Source organism: Canis aureus, chromosome 5 (genome assembly GCF_053574225.1).
Source record: "Canis aureus isolate CA01 chromosome 5, VMU_Caureus_v.1.0, whole genome shotgun sequence".
Lineage (NCBI taxonomy): Eukaryota > Metazoa > Chordata > Mammalia > Carnivora > Canidae > Canis > Canis aureus.
In genome coordinates this window covers 73,851,302-73,873,920 of record NC_135615.1, presented here as the reverse complement: position 1 = coordinate 73,873,920, position 22,619 = coordinate 73,851,302, and the positions used below count along the sequence as shown (strand labels likewise).

The window sequence follows — 22,619 nt, the reverse complement described above, 5'->3', positions numbered from 1 at the left end:
GAGGTGGTCTTGGCAGCACCACTCACATGCGGGCTGACGCCTCAAAGCACTCTAAGTGTCACTTTCTGAGTTCAGTGAAACTCCCGGCCTGGCATTCGGTCTTGTGAGGAGCCTCTCCAACCCTTCCTCTCCTTCTCTGAGCCGTCAAACTGGTTTCCTGCCTGACCCATGCTTCACACGGACCCCATCTCTACATGGAAGTCAGTCATGCACTCCTTCATTCCCCAGAGATACAGGAGTCCTTCCTCTGTGCCAGGCACAGAGAAGAAAGCAAACAAAGGCCCTGTCCTCAGGGGGCTTACACCCGTGGGGATCGTGTGCTAAGAATAACTCTCTGGGTCCTGCATGGCTATCTTATTCCTCTCCATCCTTCAAGACTAGCTCAAATTCCACTTCCCCTGAGAGGCCTCCACTACTTACCCCTGCCCTCAGGGATTGTTTATTCCCTGAACTTTGCCTGCCAGGATGTTTGTGCCATCCCCTCAGCACAAACAGACCATTTTCTCCTAAGCACACTGGAGGCTCCTAATGAGCAGGACCTGGGGTTTCACTTTTCTTGGTTGCCTGATGGCCCACAATGCTAAATGCCTGGTGGCTGACTTCGCCGACCTGCCTCTCCAATCTCAGCTTGAAGAGACAAATTAATTAGCTGCTCTCAGGCTGACCAGGACAAAGACATAGCCTTTGTGAGCTTTGCCTGGCACACGGCAAGTGCTATGCAAGTGTTAGCTATTTATTATTTTGGTGAGCTCGTGGGCTCTGCCTGAAACACAGCTGTGATGTCACCCCTCTGCCTTCAGAGCCTGGTTTCCAACAGGCTGAGTTCTGTGGAAGAGTGAGACTGGGCTTAGGGGTAAGTGTCCCCACAAGGGACTGGGAAGGGGGCACTGGGGAGGAACAGGACTTCTCATCCTGAACCTCACTGCAAGCCGCTTACAAATATATCTTTTCAGAAAAGAACTTGTGGAGGTGATTTGGGGAACTCCAAATTCTCAGCAAGTCAGTATTAGAACTCAGGGGTCAGGTCTGGCTGAAGAAGACCCTGAAATTGGTCCCACACGTTAGATGAGCTTTAGGGGGAAGAAAGTGAAGTCAGCATGATCCCAAGGAAGGGGGAGAGCCCACTGATCAGACCCAACTCAAAACTACTTCAGTTAAAACTAGATTAGCCCATAAGATTAAAAATACCCACATATAATCACGGGCTGCCTAAAAGTATCAGTTGATGTTTATCGGCATCTAAAGAGATGGTTTGGCCCAGGGCGGTGTGTGCAGACAACCTTGGGGAGACATGTCTGACTCAGACGTTTGCAGGGGGTGTGAGTGCTGCAAAATGAGGCCCACACAGGCGATGGATGACTCAGGAATAACCCAGGTCCTGGGTTTGCTGAGTGAGCCTTCTCTCCTCACCACGGAGGGAAAGGGGGCAGGTGCGGGGATGATGGAAGGAGGCAGGCCAGCCAGCTCAGGCCAGGCTGACATTTCCAAAGGGAGTCTGAGGGCCCCTCCACTCCCATTCCCTGCCTCTCCTTTGTTTCTGAATGCCAAACCTCAGAGAAGGGCTATTTAATTCACGGTGGGACATGGAGAGGTGGGGGGTAGGGGTGTCACAGGTTTTTCCCTAAACCCAAGAAACGATCCACAGAGAGCAGGCAAGACTTGAAATAGTAACACCTTAAAACTCTTCCTTTTCAAAATGATTATGGGAAAAATCAGACTTCCGAAATGAAAGGGAGTTGGGGCATAACGAAGAACACGGGCTCTGGAGTCAGAAAGATCTGGGCACGAACTCCAATATTTTCTAGCTGCGCAAGTACCTGGCATAGTTTCTGAAATAGGAGCTTAATAGGCAGCCACTAATGTAATTAAGAAATATATGACAAAATTATTATAAATATTCCTTAACAGGAGCTCAGAGAGGTTGTACCTTGCCTAAGGTCACACAGCCCAGCAAAGAACTAAGACCAGATCTCAGGTTTCTTGACTCCCTTGTTCCTGCCCATTCAGCAGGTTTTTGGTTGTAACTCACTTCTCTGCTTCTCCTATCTCCTCCCGGAGGCCTTACAACACTTTAAGGAAAAGCCCTCTATTTCAAACGTTTGCTGTTCCATTGACCAGGGCTCTGAGAATGACAAGCACCGAGGCTGAGTTCAGCCCTCATACTCTTCATAGGAACTAGGAGTTGATCTGGCCTGGGCTCCAGATGACCCCAGATGCCTTACTCCTTCAGTTCTCCCCTCCTACTAGGGGAACTGGTGTCTTTTCTGACAACCACTGAGGTTACCAACGTGGATGTGCCTTGTCACTTACTCTCGTCAAATCCTCTTTGGATCTCTGGTCTCCATTCTCTTTATAATGACCCAGCATGTCAGCCAGGCAGGAAAGAGGATGGAGTCTTGGGTTAGAAGCCCAGAGATTAAAACAAAAGAAGAAGTCCAAGTCCAGAGATTGTGTCCTTGGCACTTACTTGCTAAGTGGCCTCAGGTCCCTTAGCTGTATAATGGGCACATCAATACCACCTGCTAACCCACTGAGACAATCAGGATTAAATACTACATATGCAAGTGCTTTGGAAACAAGTTACAGTAGTAATGAGAATTACTACCAAATTCTACCTGCCTATAGGGCTAAAGAAATTTGTGCCACCTGCTCCCAACACAGAGGCTGCCTCTCAGAGGATCCTGCTGGGCCCTGAGGGTAACCAAAAGCAGCCCCACACCCTTTCTTCCCAGAGGCAGAAGGTCACAATCACAAGGTTAGCCACCCCCTGCTGGCTACCCCCCCCCCCTTTCACTGGCACTCCCCTGCCTAACCAAGGAAGAAGGAAGCCTAGTCAGACCAAAGAGATGGCAGGCAGGGTCACTACCAGAGGACCAGGGAAAGCCCAGGAAAGTCCTGCAGGATTCAGCTGTACCTATATGCAACTCATGGGGACAGGGGATAGGTCCAAAGCTGGGCGCAGAACCCCAACCGCTTTCTCGGGACAGAGAGAGGGCTCCCACCACTGTCATCTACCCCACCCCTAGAGGGAGTCCGAGTGCAGCACGCTGGGCATCGACTCCACAGAAGGCCACGTGTGCATCTGCCCATGGGACTGTGAGGGGCAGGAGATACAGTTGCACTCCTCTGGGAGGCTATGCCAAGACTCACACAGAAAAGAAACAGCAATTCAACATCACGGAAGATAACCTCTATGAGCTGTTTCCTCATCTGTAAAACAGAGATAGCCTTTATTTCGTATGATTATAGTAGGAATTAAATGAGACCACTTTTATAAAGTGCCTGACACTACTCTGTAGATACTCAATAAATGGTAATTCTGATTAAAACACAAACACACCCAACAGAAGAGATGTCACAGGGCAGGCTAGGCCTCATGCCAAAGTTGTGGATAAACAATAAGGGAAACGGGTTCAGGGGGAGAAGTCAGAGCAACTGCTGTGGGATGGAGTGGGCTGGGAAGACCGCCCAAAAGGGTGGAGTCTGAACAGGCCATAGAAGCTGTCTCAGCAGCCAGGCACAGTGCTGGGCATTCCCAAGGGTGCCCTCTACACCGGTCTTAGAAGGCTATCTTAGCATCTTTACCTTACCAGTGAGGCAAGTCAGGTCCAGCGAAATGAGGCACCTGGCCATGGTCACTGGTCCTGAGGGGCAGGAGCAGAGCCCAGACTTTCTGACCATGTCTGCTTTCCCAGAGCTAGAGGAGCGCAGTGGGAATGAGAGGAGGAAAGGCATGCCTTGTGGGAGCTCAGCTAAACGAAGTCCAGCAGCTTAACCAATCGAAGCCCTCCAAGCACCCTGACACTTCTGGAGACACATGTCCTACCTGAAGGCTTCCTCCCAGACCCCAGCTGACCCTCCCCCTCCCACCCCTCCCACTGTCCTGCAGTCCATCAGCTGTTTTCCCAAAGAGAAAAAGGTCACCCCTTTCTTTTTAGAGAGAGCTGTCTGGGCTTCTTGAGACAATTTCAACATGACCTTTAGAGTTGTTCCTCTCTCCTTTATTGAAGTGGGAGAGGTGAGTTCTAGTCTTAGTTTTACAGGAAACCACTTGCTGGGTCTGACATCCATGCATGTGAAGTGGGCAACAGTGACCCTACCTCCCCCCTCACAGACTTGTTTAAGAAGGAAATGGCAGGATATGCCTTGCAAAGACCAAAACAAAACAAAACAAAACGAAACAAAAAAGCTATAAAGCTATAAGATGTGAAAAGACAAAGGAAGGCTTCTTGTCTCTGGTCAGGAGACAAGATGAATACCTGCTTTATGGGTTCTCAGGCCTTTGCCAGGAGTTCCAGGTCAGGGATATGGGCAAACAAACTCAGGGGGTGCCAGTGGTGAGCTGGGTTACAGGGAGGCTCTCCCTTGGAACAATCACTAGACTGGGAGTCGGGTGAACTGGGGACAAAGTGTAATTCACACAGAGCCCACACATCACAAGGGGGGAAGAAGCGGGAAGCAGACCTAACCTAAGGCTTGGGGTCACGTTCACAGGTCTCCCAGTGGTCTAAACTCCCCTCTTACCACCAGCCCCTCCCCGTCAAGGAAAAGGCAAGAATCTCTGTCAGAGAGAGCAAAAAGGCCCAGAGAAGGGCCTCCTGTCACCCACTGAGCCAGTCAGAAGAGAACCCAGAAGCTTTTGTTACTCTAGAACTTCAACTGTAGCCCACTCCGCCCTCCCACAGCTCTCTCTGATGGGGGCAACCCAAGGCCCTGCTTGCTGATTAGGACAGGAAGGTGAACTGCATACAGCGCTTTCTGCTCTTTAAGGAGGGGTACCTTGCAAGGGAAGCAGCTGCCAGCCATGACAGAATGAGGGCTTGCACAAGACTCCTACCCACACTGCGGCGCTGAGAGAGTAGGCAAGACCCCAAAGTGAACTCCTAGGCTCCTGGGTATCTGTAGGTGCAGAGGGAACGTGGCCTCAACCCCCACCCTGGGCCCCTAAGTCAGTTGGTGCTGTTTCCCCTCCCCACCCAGAACCAGCCCTGGAGGCAGCTGAAGTAAGAGGAAGAACAAAATCAGGACACACCCAACACCCCAAAACCTTAAGGAAGGACACCGTTGGACAGCCTAGGGTTGAGAGATTTGTGATTTTTCAGCTTCAGAGAAGACTGTATGTATATAGGAGGCTGAGGTAGGGATGCATCTACCTTTGGTGGTGAAAATCCCAAAAGGGGCAGCTGTCACTCACTGAGCGCTTCCTGTAGGTACAAAGGCAGCTTTGTATGTATTAACTTGGGTCACTGTCACATTGGCAGCACTACAGGTACTATTATTTTCCCCATTTTCTATCTGGGGAAGCGGAGGCTCAGAAAGGCTAAGTGGCAGAGTGAAGAAGCCTTTATCTAACCTCAGTTCTACTCTGCAAAGAGAAAGGGACAAAATGAGCAACCACCTTTGCCACCTGAAAGGGGACCCTTGAGATCTTTTGGTCCTAATTCTCTCTCCCAGAAGAGCCAGATGCTAGGGCTCCTCTGTTTTCTGAATGCCCTTCCAAGCCAGAGACACAGACTTTTAGAACTGCAAATGCCCTGAGATCATATCCAGCCTCCTCATTTTACAATGAAGAGAATTGAGGCCCAAGGCCGAGTGACTTGCCAGGTTACCCGAGTCAGTGGAATGGCAGAAATGACAGACCTGGAAGTGGCCAAAGATCAACTGACAGGTGGGGAGGTGTGCCAGGCCCAAGGTCACAGAGAAAGGTGGGATGAGAAGCCAAGTTTCCTAACTTCTAGATTGATGCCCTTGCCATGGCATCATCTCTGTTCTCCAGCTCCTCAGGGTCTCTTGGCACAGGTACTGGGGGGAACAAAGCAGGCCAAGCCTGACCCCATTAGAAATAGATACCAGGCCTTCAGGGACAAACTCCTTACTGCCCAGAGTAGGATCTCTGTGGTCATGCTGTTGTCCCAAGAGAAGGCACTGAGACTTGTAGTGTAGCCCCCAGTGCTCAGTGCCCTAACACAATGCCAGGTATCACTGGAAGATGAGGGAGTTGCAGAGAGAAGGGTAATTTATAGACAGTGATTATGGTCTCATACAGGCAAATGACACGTCATGGTCACTAGTTTCCTATAAAAAAATTAAGACACAGGTTTCATGACTCAATTGATATGGTCAAATTTAGAGATTCTTGCCAGTTTCACAGCTGGGCAAGACCTGCAGGAAAAGGCCCCAGCTTGTTCAAGGTCATGTTGTTGTCGGAATCGGTACACATGGCTCCCCTTGCCCAGTCCTTGATTTTTACCAGGAAGCTGGCTGCCACTGGGGTATAGGTGCATGGAGCTGGGCCACCAGCTCCATACACTGGCCCTGCTATTGCCACAGCACCAGAGCTCCACACCAGCAACCGGATCTGTCAAAACAGAGTGTCCTCCTGCAGCACGTCCCAGAACCTGCCTCACACCAGCCTGGCATCTCCTCTCGGCTCTACCATGTCCTTGGAAAAGCTGCGAGGCTTCCTACCAAGAGTCACAAACTCTCCAAACCCAAACCAGCAGAATCCCAGATCTTCATGCCTTCTGCAGATAGCTGAGGCTAAAAAAGCAAAGGCAGCTTTCAAAGCCCCCTTGGACACACTTCCAGGGATTTCTGGGCTATGCAGGCTCCAGTGAACTCCATCAATCACCCAGCAGAACAGAGTGTTCAGGCCTAGCAGTGAGGGAGACCAGGGAGGGGAGGGAACTACTTTTTTGGTTCCTTCTCCCAAAAAGAACACTTCAAAGTCTCTTCAGACCAGAACATCCTGAGCCCACCCACCTGTCCCTCTCCCCACTTGGTTGAGTGACTGGCCAGCCCATGTAGCACCTTGAGACACAGCCGGGTGCCAATGTGGAGGTGAGTGGGGGGGCGGGGAGGGGGGAACAAGCTTCAACCTCCTCCACTCCCCCCTTTGCCTCCAAAACAGACTTTAGAAACTTCCAGGGCCCCACTCCCATAAGCTGTATAAAGGATAGCATTCCTGGGCCGGAAACTGACTCAGGGGCTCCCAACCAGCCTGGGCAGGCAAAGCTGACAGATAACATTCTGGGAATAAAGGAAGGTGACACTATGAGGATCCCTCACATTCCTCCACACTTCTAGGTCTCCAGCACACAGGTCCCCTACTATACTTAAACTCCTCAGACAGACCAAGTAGATATAAACTCCATCCTGGAATGCCCTCCCATGAAGCATGTAATTGCCCTGGCTGCTGTTGACAGAGCAGACTGTGCCACTTGCTGGAAGACACTCCTGTCTCACACACACCTGGGTACCTGGCTCCCCTCAGGGTCTGGCCCAGTCAGAGACCTGCAGGGCTTGGAACCCTTGCTGAAAGTACCTAGTGTAAGAAGCATCCCAAGTTCTAATCCTGATTTCTCTCACGCACAGAGCTGGCCTCAATCTTGGGAGCACTCGGACCACAGAGCTCAAGTTTGAAAAGGACTAAGATGGCAGGACGGAGGCTGCCTACATTACTGGAGTGGCCCAGACCCTCACTCCTGGGCAGTCTCAAGCGGTAAGGGTGGGGCAAGAAGCCCACCAGTTTGGTAGCAGCAGAGGTGTCGGAGCAAACTGGACTTACCTATCTTCATGAGGCAGGCCAGCAGGATCCAAAGCGAGATCTCAAAGGGTGTGCGCACATGTGTGTAGTCAATGCCCAGGACTGGGAAGGCCTTTCGAGTCTTCATGCTGTGCTCAGTGACAGAATGGTTAACAGGACGGCTCTCGGGGGCCAGCTCCGGTGGGGCAGTGGTGACATCCCCAATCGAGCGTTCCCGTGGTGGCTCTGAGCCTCGGATGGTGCTGGCAGTAGGGCTGGGCTGCAGGCCATGGCTCCTGAGAACAGGTAGCAGCCCCACCAAGGCTACCACCACCAGGAACGAAGGGAAGATTCGCGGAGGAGCGCGGCGGCAGATGCCAGACCACAGAAGCAGCATGCTGATCCCTTGGCTCAGCAGGCCTTGACCGTTAGCAAAGTGAGAGTAAGACCCGGGACATAGGTGGCAAGGGGTCAGCAGGTGGAAGACGGACTGGGGGCAATCTCTAGAAAAAGTTCATGTTTCAGAGAGGTATTTGTGTGGAAGCAGATCTCTGCGGGGTGGAGGGAGGCTGGGTTTGCAATGGAGAACTCCAAAGTGGACAAAGGGGACAAGGACCCAGAAAGGACCACAGGAGACCAAAAAGGTCCAGGCTGGGGAAAGGAGGTGGGGGGAAAGAGACTGCACCCTAGGGACAGAGGAAGAGACAGGATAGGATGCACCCCAGGGAAGGAAAAGAGGGAAAGATGGAATTCTTGGCTGAGCAAAGTGACTGAGGAGCTAGGACTCAGCTAAGGGAAGGGGCAGGGAGCCTGAGTAAAGGAAGGGGACCGAAGGTGGGGGGGGGCCGGAGGGCGGGAGTGGGAGCCAGTCCAGGAAAGGAGAGAGGGGGCTGGGAGCTCAGCCTGCAAGGAAGGAGTGAAGCCGGAAAGCTGCTGCCGGGAGCTTCCCCACCCAGAGAAGGGCCGGGGTGCAGGCAGGCGCGCTGGGCTGAAATTCCGGGGAAATGGAGGGAGGCGGAAGGCGGAGGCAGGCGGCCTGGCGGGAGGGCGCCTCGGGGCGGGCTGGGGGCGGCTCGCGGTGGGCCGGCAGCAACACGCCCCTCCTTGCGGCCCTGGCGCGGCGCGGCGCTCCGCCCCGGCCCAGCTTCAGTTCCGCCGCGTCCAGCTCCAGTGACAGCCCCAGCCCCGGCCCCGGCCCCGGCAGCGGCGGACTGATGCTTCGCTGAGCCCGGCGCTGGTATTTATACGCACCAACGAGCAGCCAGCGCCGCGGGCTAGAGGGACCTGTCAGCGCCCGCGCACCGCAGCGACCACTGCCGCCAAGGGAGGGAAGTACGCGTAGGAAGAGGAAGAGCAGAAGAGGGAAAAAAAAAAAGGGGGGGGGGATTGAATCCCCAGAGATTCTAACTAACAAGGATAGAATGCCGTACTATTTACAAAGCACTTTCACGTAGACACCTGCGGGATCGTGAGTTCCCAGCTATCTTGGAAAGGATATATTTTATCTTATGTGTTTGGTTACTATATGACCTTGAGCAAGTTACTTAACTTCTCTGTTCCCTAGCTTTTTTATCTGTCAAGTGCATATGGTAACACTACCTATTTTGGAGGGATGCTATGATGACCAGATGAGATAATCTACACAAACTGTTTAGAATAGATCCTAGCCTATAGAACCATTCCAGTTTTGCAGGTGAGAAAGCAAGAGAATTCCTTAGCTAGTATATAGTTATATTAGTTTGCTAGAGCTGCTGTAACAAAGTACCACAAACTGGGTGGTTTAAAGAATAGAAATTTTGGGGACACCTGGGTGGCTCAGCAGTTGAGCGCCTCCCCAGGGCATGATCCTGGAGTCTCGGGATCGAGTCCCACATCTGGCTCCCTGCCCGGAGCCGGCTTCTGTCTCTGCCTATGTCTCTACCTCTCTCTATGTCTCTCATGAATGAATGAATTAATTAATTAATTAATTAATTAATTAATAAATAAATCTTTAAAAAAACAAAAGAACAGAAATTTTTGTCTTATACTCTGCAGACTAGAGGTCTTAATTGAAGGGGTCAGCAGAGTTGGGTCCTTTTGAGAGCTCTGAGGGAGAATCTATTCTTTGCCTCTCCTAGCTTCCAGTGGTTGGCTGACAATCTTTGAGGTTGGATGATTATGCCAACATAACCAGTCTTCATGTGGTCATCTCCTTGGGTCTCTGTCCCAATTTCCCCTTTTTACAGGATCACCAGTCAGATGGATGGGGGCCCACCTTAATGATCTTATCTTAACTTGATCATCTTCAATCATCTATTTCCAAATAAGGCCATGTTCACAGGTCCTGGAAATTAGAACTTCAACATCTTTTGGGAGGGTACAATTCAATCCACAGCAGTGGTGAAACTGAGATTTGAACGTGTTCATTGGAATTGGTAAAATTTAAGAGGTCATAGCTGTAGACAGGAATCATTGGAAAGCTTAGAGCAGTACCCAGCAAACACCACACATATATATGCATATATGATGTGTATATATATGCATATATATGCATATATATATCATTATCTTTATTTACATGTACTGAGGGCCTCAAATGTAGACTTTTGGTGTTAGGACTGCATGAAGTTATACATTCAGTCACATAGACACATTGACAGACTAAAAGGAAGGGATATCTGAAAATTGGTTCCATCATGAGACTCTACCACCTAGAGTGTGCTATGAATTTAATAATTTCAGATAAATTATATCACTATTATATTATTCAGGGTAAAAGTGTGATCTTATTAAAAACAGTTAAATATACTGTGATATTTCTAACCCTGTTTTAGCAAGTCCTCATTTTTTAACCATTCCAGCCCCATCCTTCTCAACTCAGAGAAGACATGTTTGTGCAGATCTTTCCCCCTGCAGATCTAGTGCAGTCTCAGATGCTTGGACCTTGGGTGGCATCTCCTCCCCCCGCACCCCCAGCCATGTCTGCTTCCCTGTCCCCTCACTGAATATTTTCAACAAAAGTAATGGGAATTTTATGGAATTGCTATAGCTATGACATCAATATATGTAGCAAATAATGTGTGGAAAGAATATGCTGGGCCACTTACTAGCTGTATGTCATGACCAAGTCACATTTTACATTTTGTTTTGTCACTTAGTTTCTTCATATACCCAGAGTAGGTCTTGAACCCACAACCCTGAGACCAACAGTCACATGCTCTACTGACTAAGCCAGTCAGGTACCCCTGTGCATACCTTTATTTAAAAATACTTTATTTTTTTACCCAGGGGTGCCTGGGTGGCTCAGTCGGTTAAGCATCTGACTCTTGATTTTACTTAGGTCATGATCTCAGGTTATGATATTGAGCCCCATGTTAGGCTCCAAGCTCAGCAGGGAGCCTGCTTCTCTCCCTCTGCCCCTCCTCCTGCTTATGCACGTGCTCGCTCGCTCTCAAATAAATAAATAAATCTTAACTTAAAAATACTTTATGGCTTGTTTGGCTTTCAGTTCAGAGGAGGTGAAGGTGCAACTGTCTTTGGTGGTCTGGAATCCAGGTTCATCTGACACCAGCCACCTCCACCATGCCACCTAAGTTTGACCCCAACAAGATCGAAGTCATCTGCCTGTGGTGCACCGTTAGGGAGATCAATGTCATGTCTGCCCTGGGCCCAATCCACCCTCTGGGTCTATCTCCAGAAAATGTTGGTGATGACATCACCAAGGCAAGCAGTGATTAGAAGAGTCTGAGGATTACAGTGAAACTGACCATTCAGAATAGATAGTCCCAGATTGAAGAGATATCTTCAGCCTTGGCCCTAATTATTAGAGCCCTCAAAGAACTGTCAAGAGACAGAAAGAAGAAAAACATTAAGCACAGTGGAAATATCACTTTTGATGAGATTGTTGACATTACCTAACAGATGCAGCACAGATCTTTAGCCAGAGAACTCTTTGGAACCATTAAAGAGATCCTGGGATGGCCCAATCTGTGGGTTGCAGTGTTGATGGCCACCACCTTCATGACATCATAGATGACATTAATAGTGGTACAATGGAATGCTCAGCTAGTTAAGAACTACAAAGGAAAATATTCCAATAAAGGATCATTTGGGGTGCCTGGCTGGCTTAGTAGAACATGCAACACTTGATCTCAGGGTCATGAGTTTGAGCCCCAGTTTGGGCATAGAGATAACTTTTAAAAATAGTAAGTTAAATAACATATTTTTTAAAAGAGAGACAGGGCAGCCTGGGTGGCTCAGCGGTTTAGCGCCTGCTTTCCGCCCAGGACTTGATCCTGGAAACCCGGGATCGAGTCCCACGTCGGGCTCCCTGCATGGAGCCTGCTTCTCCCTCTGCCTGTGTCTCTGCCTCTCTCTCTGTGTGTCTCTCATGAATAAATAAATAAATAAAATCTTAAAAAAATAAAAAGTAAATAAAAAGAGACCCATTTGACAAGACCCCCCCCAAAAAAAAAAAAACTTTATGGCTAAAAAATGTTAACCACCATCTGAGTTTTCAGCAAGTCATAATCTTTTTGCTGAGAAGATCTCACCTCGATGTTAAGGCTGCCGACTGATGAGGGTGGCGGGTGCTGAAGGCCTGGGTGGCTGGGGCAATTTCTTAAAATAAGACAACAATGAAGTTTGCTGCATTGATGACTCTTCCTTTCATGAACGATTTCTTGGGAACATACAAAGTTATTTGATAACTTGTTACCCACGGTAGAACTTCTTTCAAAATTAGAGTCAATCCTCTCAGACTCTGCCATTGCTTTATCAACTCAGTTTATGTACTATTCTAAATCCTTTGTTGTCATTTCAACAGTCTTTACAGCATCTCCACCAGGAGTAGATTCCATCTCAAGAAACCACTTTTTCACTCGTCTATGAGAAGCACTTCCTTATCCATTAAAGTTTTATCATGAGGTTGCAGCAAGCAAGTCAATCCCATATTCAGGCTCCATTTCTCATTCTAGTTCTCTTGCTGTTCATACCACATCTGCAGCTACTTCCTTCGCTGAAGTCTTGAACCCCTCATAGTCATCCCTAAGGGTGGAAATCAACTTCTTCTAAATGTTGATATTTGGACCCCTTCCCATGATTCATGAATGTTCTTAATGGCATCTAGAATGATGAATCATTTCCAGAAGCTTTTCAACTTACTTTTCATAGATCCATCAGAGGAATTACTATCTAAAGCAGCTATAGCCATATGAAATATAATTTTTAATGTATTTCTTAAATAATAAGATTGAAAGTCAAAATGGCTCCCAGAGTCATGGGCTATAGAATGAACATTGTATCAGCAGGCACAAAAACAACATAAATCTTGACATACATCTCCATCAGAGCTCATGGTTGACCAGGTACATTGTCAATGAGCAGCAATGTTTTGAAAGGAATCTTTGTTTCTGAGCAATAGGTCTTAATAGTGGGCTTAAAATATCCAGTAAACTAGGTTATAAACAGATATGCTGACATCCAGGCTTTGCTCTTCCCCTGGTAGACCACAGGCAGAGTAGACTTAGTGTAATTCTTAAGGACCCTAGGATTTTCAGAATCGTAAATGAACATTGGCTTCAACTTAAGTCATGAGCTGCATTACCCTCTAACAAGAGAGTCAGCCTGTCTTCTGAAGCTTCAAAGCCAGGCATTGACTTCTCTCTAGCTATAAAAGTCCTAGATGGGGCAGCCCAGGTGGCTCAAACGTTTAGCACCACCTTCAGCCCAGTGCCTGATCCTGGGGACCTGGGATCAAGTTCCACGTCGGGCTCCCTGTGTGGAGCCTGCTTCTCCCTCTGCCTGTGTCTCTGCCTCTCTCTCTGTGTGTCTCTCATGAATAAGTAAATAAAATCTTAAAAAAAAAAAAGGGGGGGGGGGATCCCTGGGTGGCGCAGTTTAATGCCTGCCTTTGGCCCAGGGTGCGATCCTGGAGACCCGGGATCGAATCCCACGTCGGGCTCCCGGTGCATGGAGCCTGCTTCTCCCTCTGCCTGTGTCTCTGCCTCTCTCTCTCTCTCTCTCTCACTGTGTGCCTATCATAAATAAAATAAAATTAAAATTTAAAAAAAGACTAAAAAAAAAGTCCTAGATGGCATCTTCTTCCAACACAAGGCTGTTTTGTCTACATTGAAAATCTGTTTAGTGGAGCCACCTTCATCAATTATCTTAGTTAGATCTTGAAAGCTTGCTACAGTTTCTACATCAGAACTTGCTGCTCCATCTTACACTTATTTTAAGGAGATGACTTATTCCTTTACAACTCATGAACCAACTTCTGATAGCTTCAGACTTTTTCTGCAGCTTCCTCTCCTCTCTCAGACTTCGTAGAATTGAAAAGAGTTAGGGTCTTAATCTTTGTTGTCCTATATGGGTGTGGTTCATGTCACCACAAAACACAAGAGTGACATCAAAGATCACAGATCACTGTAACAAATAAAATAACAATGAAGAAGTTTGAGATATTGTGAGATTTATCAAAATGTGGCACAGAGGAGTGCCTGGGTGGCTCTGTTGGTTGTTTCAGCTCAGCAGGGACTCTGCTTTTCCCCCTCTCTCTGTCCCTACTCCCCCACACCGTGCTTGCGCCCGGAGCCTCAGTGTCCATCGAAAGATGAAGGATAAAGAAGCTGTGGTCTATGTATAAAATGGAATATTACTCAGCCATTAGAAATGACAAATACCCACCATTTGCTTCAATGTGGATAGAGCTGGAGGGTATTACGCTGAGCAAAGTAAGTCAATTGGAGGACAAACATTATACGGTCTCATTCATTTGGGGAATATAAAAAATAGTGAAAGGTAATAAAGGGGAAAGGAGAGAAAATGAGTGGGAAATATCAGTGAGGGTGAGAGAGACTCAGAACAGAGAACATGAGAGACTCCTAACTCTGGGAAACGAACAAGAGGTAGTAGAAAGGGAGGTGGGCAGGGGGTTGGGGTGACTGGGTGATGGGCACTGAGGGGGGCACTTGAGGGGATGAGCACTGAGTGTTATGCTATATGTTGGCAAATTGAACTCCAATTAAAAAAATATACCAAAAAAAATGTGGCACAGAGACACAAAGTGAGCAAAAGCTGTTAGAAAAACAGCGGGATAAACTTGCTCAATGCCAGATTGCCACAAACCTTCAATTTGTAACAAATGCATTATCTGTTAAGCACAACAAAAAGAGATCTGCTTGCCCTTGCACCTGTAAGGTTATTTGAAGGTGGAAATGGCTACCGTATGTCAATCTCAGTTCCTGGCACATAGTTAGCACTCAGCAACTGTTCATTTCTTTCTTTCCTTCGTTGTATAGTATCACTGCCCCTTTTCCCAATCTCCCCTTCACTTGCTCCATTCCAACCACACCTAACCTCTTTGCTATTTTTTAGACGCTTCTGCCTCAAGGCCTTAAGCATTTACTGTTCCTTCTGCCTGGAACACTCTTCCCTACATATCCACTCAGCTCACTCCCTCACATCCCTCAAACCTTCCCACAAATCTCCCTCCTGCACAAGGCCTACTGCCTGATAACCCTATTTAGTAGTGAGGCTTCCCCTGTCCAACCACCACCACTACCACCCAGTCCCAGCCCCTATTCTGCTCCTTTTTTTTTCCGTAGCATTTTTCACCTTCTCACATATGGTATAATTTACCTATCTACTATATTTATTGTTTACTGCCATTTCCCACATAGGATGTAAGCTCCACGAGGGCAGAAGATCTAATTAATTAATTAATTAATTAATGGATGACAGGACATTATTTGCACACGAGAAAATCAAGGCCCCAAGAGGATAAATGCTTGTTTCCTGAGAATAAGGGGGGGTCAGGTGTGGATCCAAGTCTGTCTGACTCTGAAGCCTAAGTTTTTCCTACTTTTCTAGGCTGATAGCCAGTATGGAAACATACACACACCCTAGGCAACTAGAAGAGAGTTGGGAGGATGGTCTGGAGTTAGAATTTGGAATTCAGGGCAGCCCCGGTGGCACAGCGGTTTAGCACTGCCTGCAGCCCGGGGTGTGATCCTGGAGACCTGGGATCGAGTCCCACGTCGGGCTTCCTGCGTGGAGCCTGATTCTCCCTCTGCCTGTGTCTCTGTCTCTCTCTCGCTCTCTCTGAATGAATAAATAAATAAATCTTAAAAAAAAAAAAAAAGAATTTGGAATTCAGCAAGAGGATTTTAAGCTAAGATCATAATTCACTCAATAAATATTTAGTACCTACTATGTGCAAATTCCTGTGCTTCCTGCAGTGGGAATTCAATGAAGAATCTGATAAACACCCATCATTGAACTTGATATATCTACTCACTGCCTGGACATCCCATAGGTACTTCTACCTACAGGTATAAAGCACGGCCTCTGGGGGATCCCTGGATGGCTCAGCAGTTTGGTGCCTGCCTTTGGCCCAGGGCGTGGCCCTGGAGTCTCCGGATGGAGTTCCCCGTTGGGCTCCCTGCAGGGAGCCTGCTTCTCCCTCTGCCTGTGTCTCTGCCTCTCTCTCTCTCTCTGAATGAATAAATAAATAAAATCTTAAAAAAAAAAAAAAAAAAAAAAAAACCCGGCCTCCCGTCTTCCCCTGAACTTGCTGCCACTCCATGTTCCAGATACAGATTGCTTGGCCCTGCTGGAGAAGTTAAAATTTAGCAGGCTGGAAAGGAAGGGCCCAGGGCTGGGATTTTTATTGTCTTTGGGAGGTTTTGAAGCAGATGGCCCTGTTCTCACTTAGGAAAACTCTGGCCTGGGGATCCCTGGGTGGCTCAGCGGTTTAGCGCCTGCCTTTGGCCCAGGGCGCGATCCTGGAGTGCCTGGATGGAGTCCTGCGTCGGGCTCCCGGCATGGAACCCGCTTCTCCCTCCTCCTGTGTCTCTGCCTCTCTCTCTCTCTCTCTCTATGTCTATCATGAATAAATAAATAAATCTTTTTTTTTTAAAGGAAAACTGGCCTGATTTATTAAAGTAAACTTTGGGGTTACTGGATGGCTCAGTAGATTAGGCATCTGGCTCTTGATTTTGGCTCAGATCATGATCTCAGGGATCTGAGATCAAGTCCTGAGTCAGGCTCCTCACTAAGAGTGGAGACTGCTTGGGATTCCCTCTTTTCCTCTCCCTCTACCCCTCCCCTGGCCCTCTCTTAAAAAGAAAGAAGAAAGAAAGAAAGAAAGAAAGAAAGAAAGAAAGAAAGAAAGAAAGAAAGAGAGAGAGAGAGAAAGAAAGAAAGGAAGGAAGGAAGGAAGGAAGGAAGGAAGGAAGGAAGGAAGGAAGGAAAGAAGAAAGAAAGAAAGAAAGAAAGAAAGAAAGAAAGAAAGAAAGAAAGAAAGAAAGAAAAAAAGTAAACTTTTTATTACTTCCACCTCTAGTTGGCTGTGCACAAGTGGGGCACACACAAAGCTTTCAGAGAGAACCTTCTAAGCCGTGATCATCCTCTGGTTAGACAGCTGTACACCCCATTCTCCACATAGCACACAAGGTACTTCATGCATTTAGGCCCACAACTTTCCCCCTTATTTATTTATTTATTTATTTATTTATTTATTTATTTTCCCTCTTAATTATTTATAAGACAATTTGAAAGTACAAAGATAACATAACAAACACCAGAATTTTCACTTCTAAATTGTCAACAATTACTGTTCCTTATATTTGCTTTCAACATATAATTATTATTTGTCTTTGATGGGTTTTTTTAGCAGATATATGTACTGTTCTATCAAATCTTAAAGAGTCTCTTTGAACCATCATTGACATCAACCTCTGTCATGGATGTGATGTACATCAACTTCTATCAATGACAGGCAGCTTCTATCATGAGTGTAATGTATTATTTTGACATTTTAACACACATCGCTTCACTCAGCACTCCCTCCAGCTACTGCCAAAAACTGAGAGAACTGTCTATACTGTCTGCATCATCTCTCCTCCCATCGTCTGAAATCTGATCCAGTTAGGTTTTTACCCCCATAACTAAACCCTCTTGTCAATGTCACTAATGTCCTCTGTTGGAGAGGAAAAGTCTCTTCCTCTACCCATCTTAGGTTCTCCAGCTGGGGCCCCATAAATGAGATTGGCCAAAGATGGATTAACAAGGGAAGAGCAAGTAGAAGTTCATGATCGCATGCCCACAGATGAGTGACCCAAAAGTTGAGTGAGAACTTGGGCTTATATATCATCTTAGCCAAGGAACAATACATTTTTAGGGAAGTGACAAGACAAAGAAAAAGAACCTGTCTCCAGGGGCAGCAAATTGTTGGGAAGGCAAATATATGGGAAACTAATGATAAAGAGAGGCTCATTAGTGAAATTTGTTATATGGACTCCTCGGGTGCTATCTCCAGGCTAACGTTCTAAAGCTAGCTTGGGGATTAACTCTTGTTCTTCCTGGTGGAGAAGGAGCAGGGACACCCTTGTAAATTTGTGTCCTCCCTTCATCCAAAGAGGGGGAGGACAGAGAATCTTCCTTGTATCTGCTCCTCCTCAGTTGCCTTCAGCTCAAAATAACCCTTACACCAAAGTAGCATATTTTGGAGTGTTGTCCTCTGCCCCCCTACACTTCCATGTAGCTCAATCAGTCATTCCTCAGTCCTCATCTTTGTTTACCTATCAGAGCCTTCAACACATTTGATCACTTGCTCCTTCTTGAACCCATTTCTTCAATTAGCTGGTGAAACCCTACTCTCTCCTTTTTCCCCCTGGTCTTCCTCCACCCCACTGGCTGTTCCTTCTCAGTCTCCTGTTGCCAAATCCTCCCCGTCTCAGCTCCCTTTTCCTCATCTTCTTGCACAGCCTCTGCTTGTTGAGGCCTCAGGGTTTGGTCTTCACCTTTGCAGCACTTTCCATCTACACTCATGTCTCTGGTGATCTCACCCTTTCTTATGGTTTCAAATAACATCTCTTTGCAGACCCTACACAGATTTTTTTATCTCCTCTGCTATAAACCCCAGACTACAGCGTCCATCTGAACATTGCACATGTCCACCTGGTTGTTCAACAGAAACCTCAGACGCAGAACATCCAAAAGGGAACTCCAGACCATCCCCCAATCCTCAGACCTGCTTTTTTGCACCATCCAGGAAACACTCCCCCCATTTTCCCACTTATTTATGCCAAAAACCTGAGTCATCCTAGACTCCTTTCTCTCTTTCAGGCCAATCCTCAGAAAATACTGCCAAATGGATCTGCAAAATATGTCCAGCACTCAACTACTTCTTTGCACCTCCACTGTCATTTCTTGCCCAGGTATGACAAAAGCGTCTGAGCAGTCTCATCTCAACAAAGCAGCCAGATGGAACCCTGGAAAGTCCAAGTCAGATGCTGCCACCCTCTGCTTAGACCCCCTCCACCATCCTCATTAAGACTTCTAAGGCCCCATGCAATGTAGCCCTCACATCTCTCTAGCCTCATCATCTCTAGCCTCATCTCTCTACCCTCATCTCTCTAGCCTCATCTTTTCCTCTTCTTCCCTCTGCTTTACTACCCTGGCTTCCAGGCTATTTATTTTCAAATACTCCAGGTTTACTACTTCCGCAGAGTCTTTGACCTTTGCTATTCCCTCTGCCAGGAATGCAGTCACCCCCAGATATCTGCATGGTTTCCTCCTTCACTTCCTTGCTCAGATGTTATCTCTCAATGAGGTCTTCCCTGACTCCCACATCCCCTTCACCCTCTTCCTTCCCCCTTGTTATTTTTCTCGTGCAGCTCTTTCACTGTCTTCACACTACACATACTACACATTTGTATGGCTTTTTTTTTTTTTTTTTTTTTTTTTGTATGGCCTTTTTTGTCGTCCCTAGAACGCAAGCTCCATGACAGCACAGATTCAAGGCAGAGAGCATAATGGTTGGTTGGACAGACTTGGAGCCAAGCTGCCTGGATTCAAATGCTCTCACTACCGCAGTCTAGTCATGTGACCCTAGGCAAGCTCACCTCACTGTACTGCACTCTAAGATGGAAGTAATAATAGAATCTATGTCATAAGGTTACTATGAGGATTCAATGAGCTAATGTATGTAAAGTACTTAGAATTATACCTGTTATGTAGTAAATGCTACACAAGTGTTTGCTATTATTATTATTAATTATTATTATTATCACAGAGCCCTTGGCTCACAGCAAGTCCTATATAATTGTTAGCTATTATTCTTCACTGCTGTATCCTCAGAACTGAAAATTGCACTTGGCACATAATAAGGCACTCATGAAAGATCTATTAGGTGAACAAATTAGGATACATGTAAACATAAACAATATATGGTATTTTTGTGAGTCTTTTAAATTCATATTGAGGGCATCATATTTATCCTTCTTCATCTTTACCTTTTCACTTGATATTATATTTTTAACATCTAGCCATGTTGATATATATTGATCTTGTTCTTTCTTTTGAACTGCTCTGTAGTAAATATTTCATCATATTAATGCACCTCAATTTTTTATAAAGATTTATTTCTTTATCTTAGAAAGAGAAAGAACAAGAACAAGTGAGAGGGGAAGAAAGAGAAGGAGTGAGAATCTCAAGCATACTCCATGCTGAGAGCATGCAGAGCCTAATGTGGGGCTTGATATCACAACCTGAGTCAGACACTAAACCAACTGCACCACCCAGCATGCCAACATATGTCAATTTTTAAATGTGTCTCTCTCTTGGGGGGTTTAGGTGGCTCAGTCGGTTAAGCATCTGCCTTCAGCTCAAGTCATGATCCTAGAGTCTTAGGAACAGACCCATATTGAGCCACCTGCTCACCAGTGAGCTTGCTTCTCCCTCCCCCTTGGCCCCACCTCCCCACTCCCCTCACTCTATCTCACTCTCTCTCAGATAAATAAATAAAATATTTTTTAAAATAAATAAATGTGTTTCCCTATTAATGGACATTCAAGTTGCTCTAATTTTGTGCAACTTGTTATTGTGCAAGTTAATATTCTTTGTTATTGTGAAGAATATCATATCAACTGCCCTTGTACATATCTCTTGATGCACATGCTTAAGAATTCTTCTCCCTGGGGACACCTCAGTGGCTCAGTGGTTGAGCATCTGTCTTTGGCTCAGGGCGTGATCCCGCAGTCCTGGGATCGAGTCTTGCATCGGGCTTCCTGCATGGAGCCTGCTTCTCCCTCTCCCTCTCTCTCTGTGTCTCTAATGAATAAATAAATAAAATTAAAAAAAAAAAAAAGAATTCTTCTCCCTGTATACTCGAAAATGATTTCCAGATTCTAAAGTTTATACATTCTCTGCTTTAATAGACTAAAGTGTTTTCCTAAAGTATCTTTTTTTCTTTTAATCTCAAACTCACGATCCTGAGATCAAGAGTCACATGCTCTACCAACTGAGCCAGTCAGGTGCCCCTTCCTAAGGTATCTTTTGCCCTCCTACCTGTAAATATGAGAGAGCTACTTTTCCCATATCTTCTTGATACCTGTTTGAGTCAGACTTCTTATTTTTGTTAATTTGATGGGTAGAAAATAGTGTCTCTACATTTTTTTAAGATTTATTTATTAATTTGAGAGAGAGAGAGAGAGCAGATGAAGAGGAGGGGCAGAGGAAGAGGGAAGGGGAATTTCAAGCAGACTGTACCAAGCACAGAACCGGATGCTGGGCTCTATCTCTCAACCCTGACGTCAGGACCTGAGCTGAAACCAAGAGTGAGAGTCCTAACCAAATGTGCCACCCAGGAGCCCCTCAACATTCTTAAAAATAAACTTTTTATTTGGAGTATTTATTATTGGACTATCTTAGGTCAACAGAAAAGTTGCAAACATAGTCAAGAGAGTTCCCATATACTTCTCACTCAATTTCATTAACATTTTATGTTACCTTGACAGATTTTTCAAAATGAGGAAGCCAATTAAGAAGCAGTAATTGGCTTATTTTTTTTTGTATTTATTTTTTAATTTTTAATTTTTAAAAAAAGATTTTATTTATTTATTCATGAGAGACACAGAGAGAAAGGCAGAGACATAGGCAGAGGGAGAAGCAGGCTCCCTGCAGAAAGCCAGATGTGGGACTCAACCCCAGGACCCTGGGATCACGACCTCAGCCAAAGGCAGACGCTTAACCACTGAGCCACCCAGGCATCCCTATTTTTTTATTTTTTTAAAGCAATCTTTATAACCCAATGTGGGGCTCAAACTCACAACCCTGAGATCTAGAGTCACATTTTCTATCAACTGAGCCAGCCAGGTGCCCCAGCTTATTATTATTAATTAAATTTAGATGATTTCAGATTTCATTAATGTCCTTTTTCTGATCTAAGATCCCATCTAGGACATTACATTGCATTTAGTCCTCATGTCTCCTTAGTCTCCTTGGATCCATGACAGCTTCTATCTTTCCTGTCCCTATGACCTGGATAATCTTCAGGAGCACTGATCAGATCTTTTGCAGAATGTCCTTAATTTTGGTTATCTGATGTTTTCCTCATGACTCGACAAGGTAATAGGTTTACGAGAAGAATAGCACAGAGGTGAAGTGCTCTTCTCACGTCCTTGTGGGGGGTTGGGCATGTGCTACCCACATGACTTATTACTGGTGATGTTATTACCCTTAGGCACGTGGTTAATGTGGCATTTCCAGGTTTCTCCATTGTGGAGTTATTATTTTTCCCCTTTCCACTTTGTTACTTGGAAGCAGTATCTCATGGTGTTAATCTGCATTTCTCTCCCTTAGAGACTTCCTCTTGCAGAATTGCCTGTTCCTGTCCTTTGCCTATGTTTCAACTTGCTTGCTAATCTTTAGTTCTTACTGATTTCTAGGTGTTCTTTATATATGAATTGCAATTACCTTCTTCCAGGGAGCCATTTAGTATTTTAACTTTGTTTACAATGCTTTTTGCGGTGTCTAATTTCTTTATTTTAGCCTAATCATATTTACATATTATTTCCTTTATTCTTTGTGCTTTTTGAACCACCTTTGGAAACCCAGCCATGACTCAGCGATCCTCTGATAACCATTGGTTCTCTATTCACGTTGCCCCTTTACCTTAAATGCCCTTTCTCCCTTTCCCTCTCAAGCAAGCTCCTACTTATCTTTGCTGCCATAAAACGAATGAAACCTCTTCTGTGAAGTTATCCCCAGTTATCCCAAGTAAAATTACTTGGTTGCTCTCTCCACTGTGCTCCCAAACTTATTGTCCATA

General features: G+C 46.2%; 1 protein-coding gene and 1 pseudogene across 1 annotated transcript in view; one reads left to right on the top strand and one right to left on the bottom strand.

Moving 5' to 3' along the window:
• Positions 1–8,725, bottom strand: part of SLC9A1 (solute carrier family 9 member A1) — a 48,690-nt gene extending 39,965 nt beyond the window's left edge. The window contains exon 1 of the mRNA XM_077898937.1: positions 7,568–8,725. Coding sequence (XP_077755063.1) covers positions 7,568–7,922 — 355 coding nt within the window. The 5' untranslated portion in view covers positions 7,923–8,725. The remainder of the gene's footprint in view (positions 1–7,567) is intronic.
• Positions 8,726–11,023: 2,298 nt separating this feature from the next.
• LOC144313518 (large ribosomal subunit protein uL11 pseudogene) lies at positions 11,024–11,577 on the top strand (annotated as a pseudogene).
• The last annotated feature ends 11,042 nt before the right edge of the window (positions 11,578–22,619 follow it).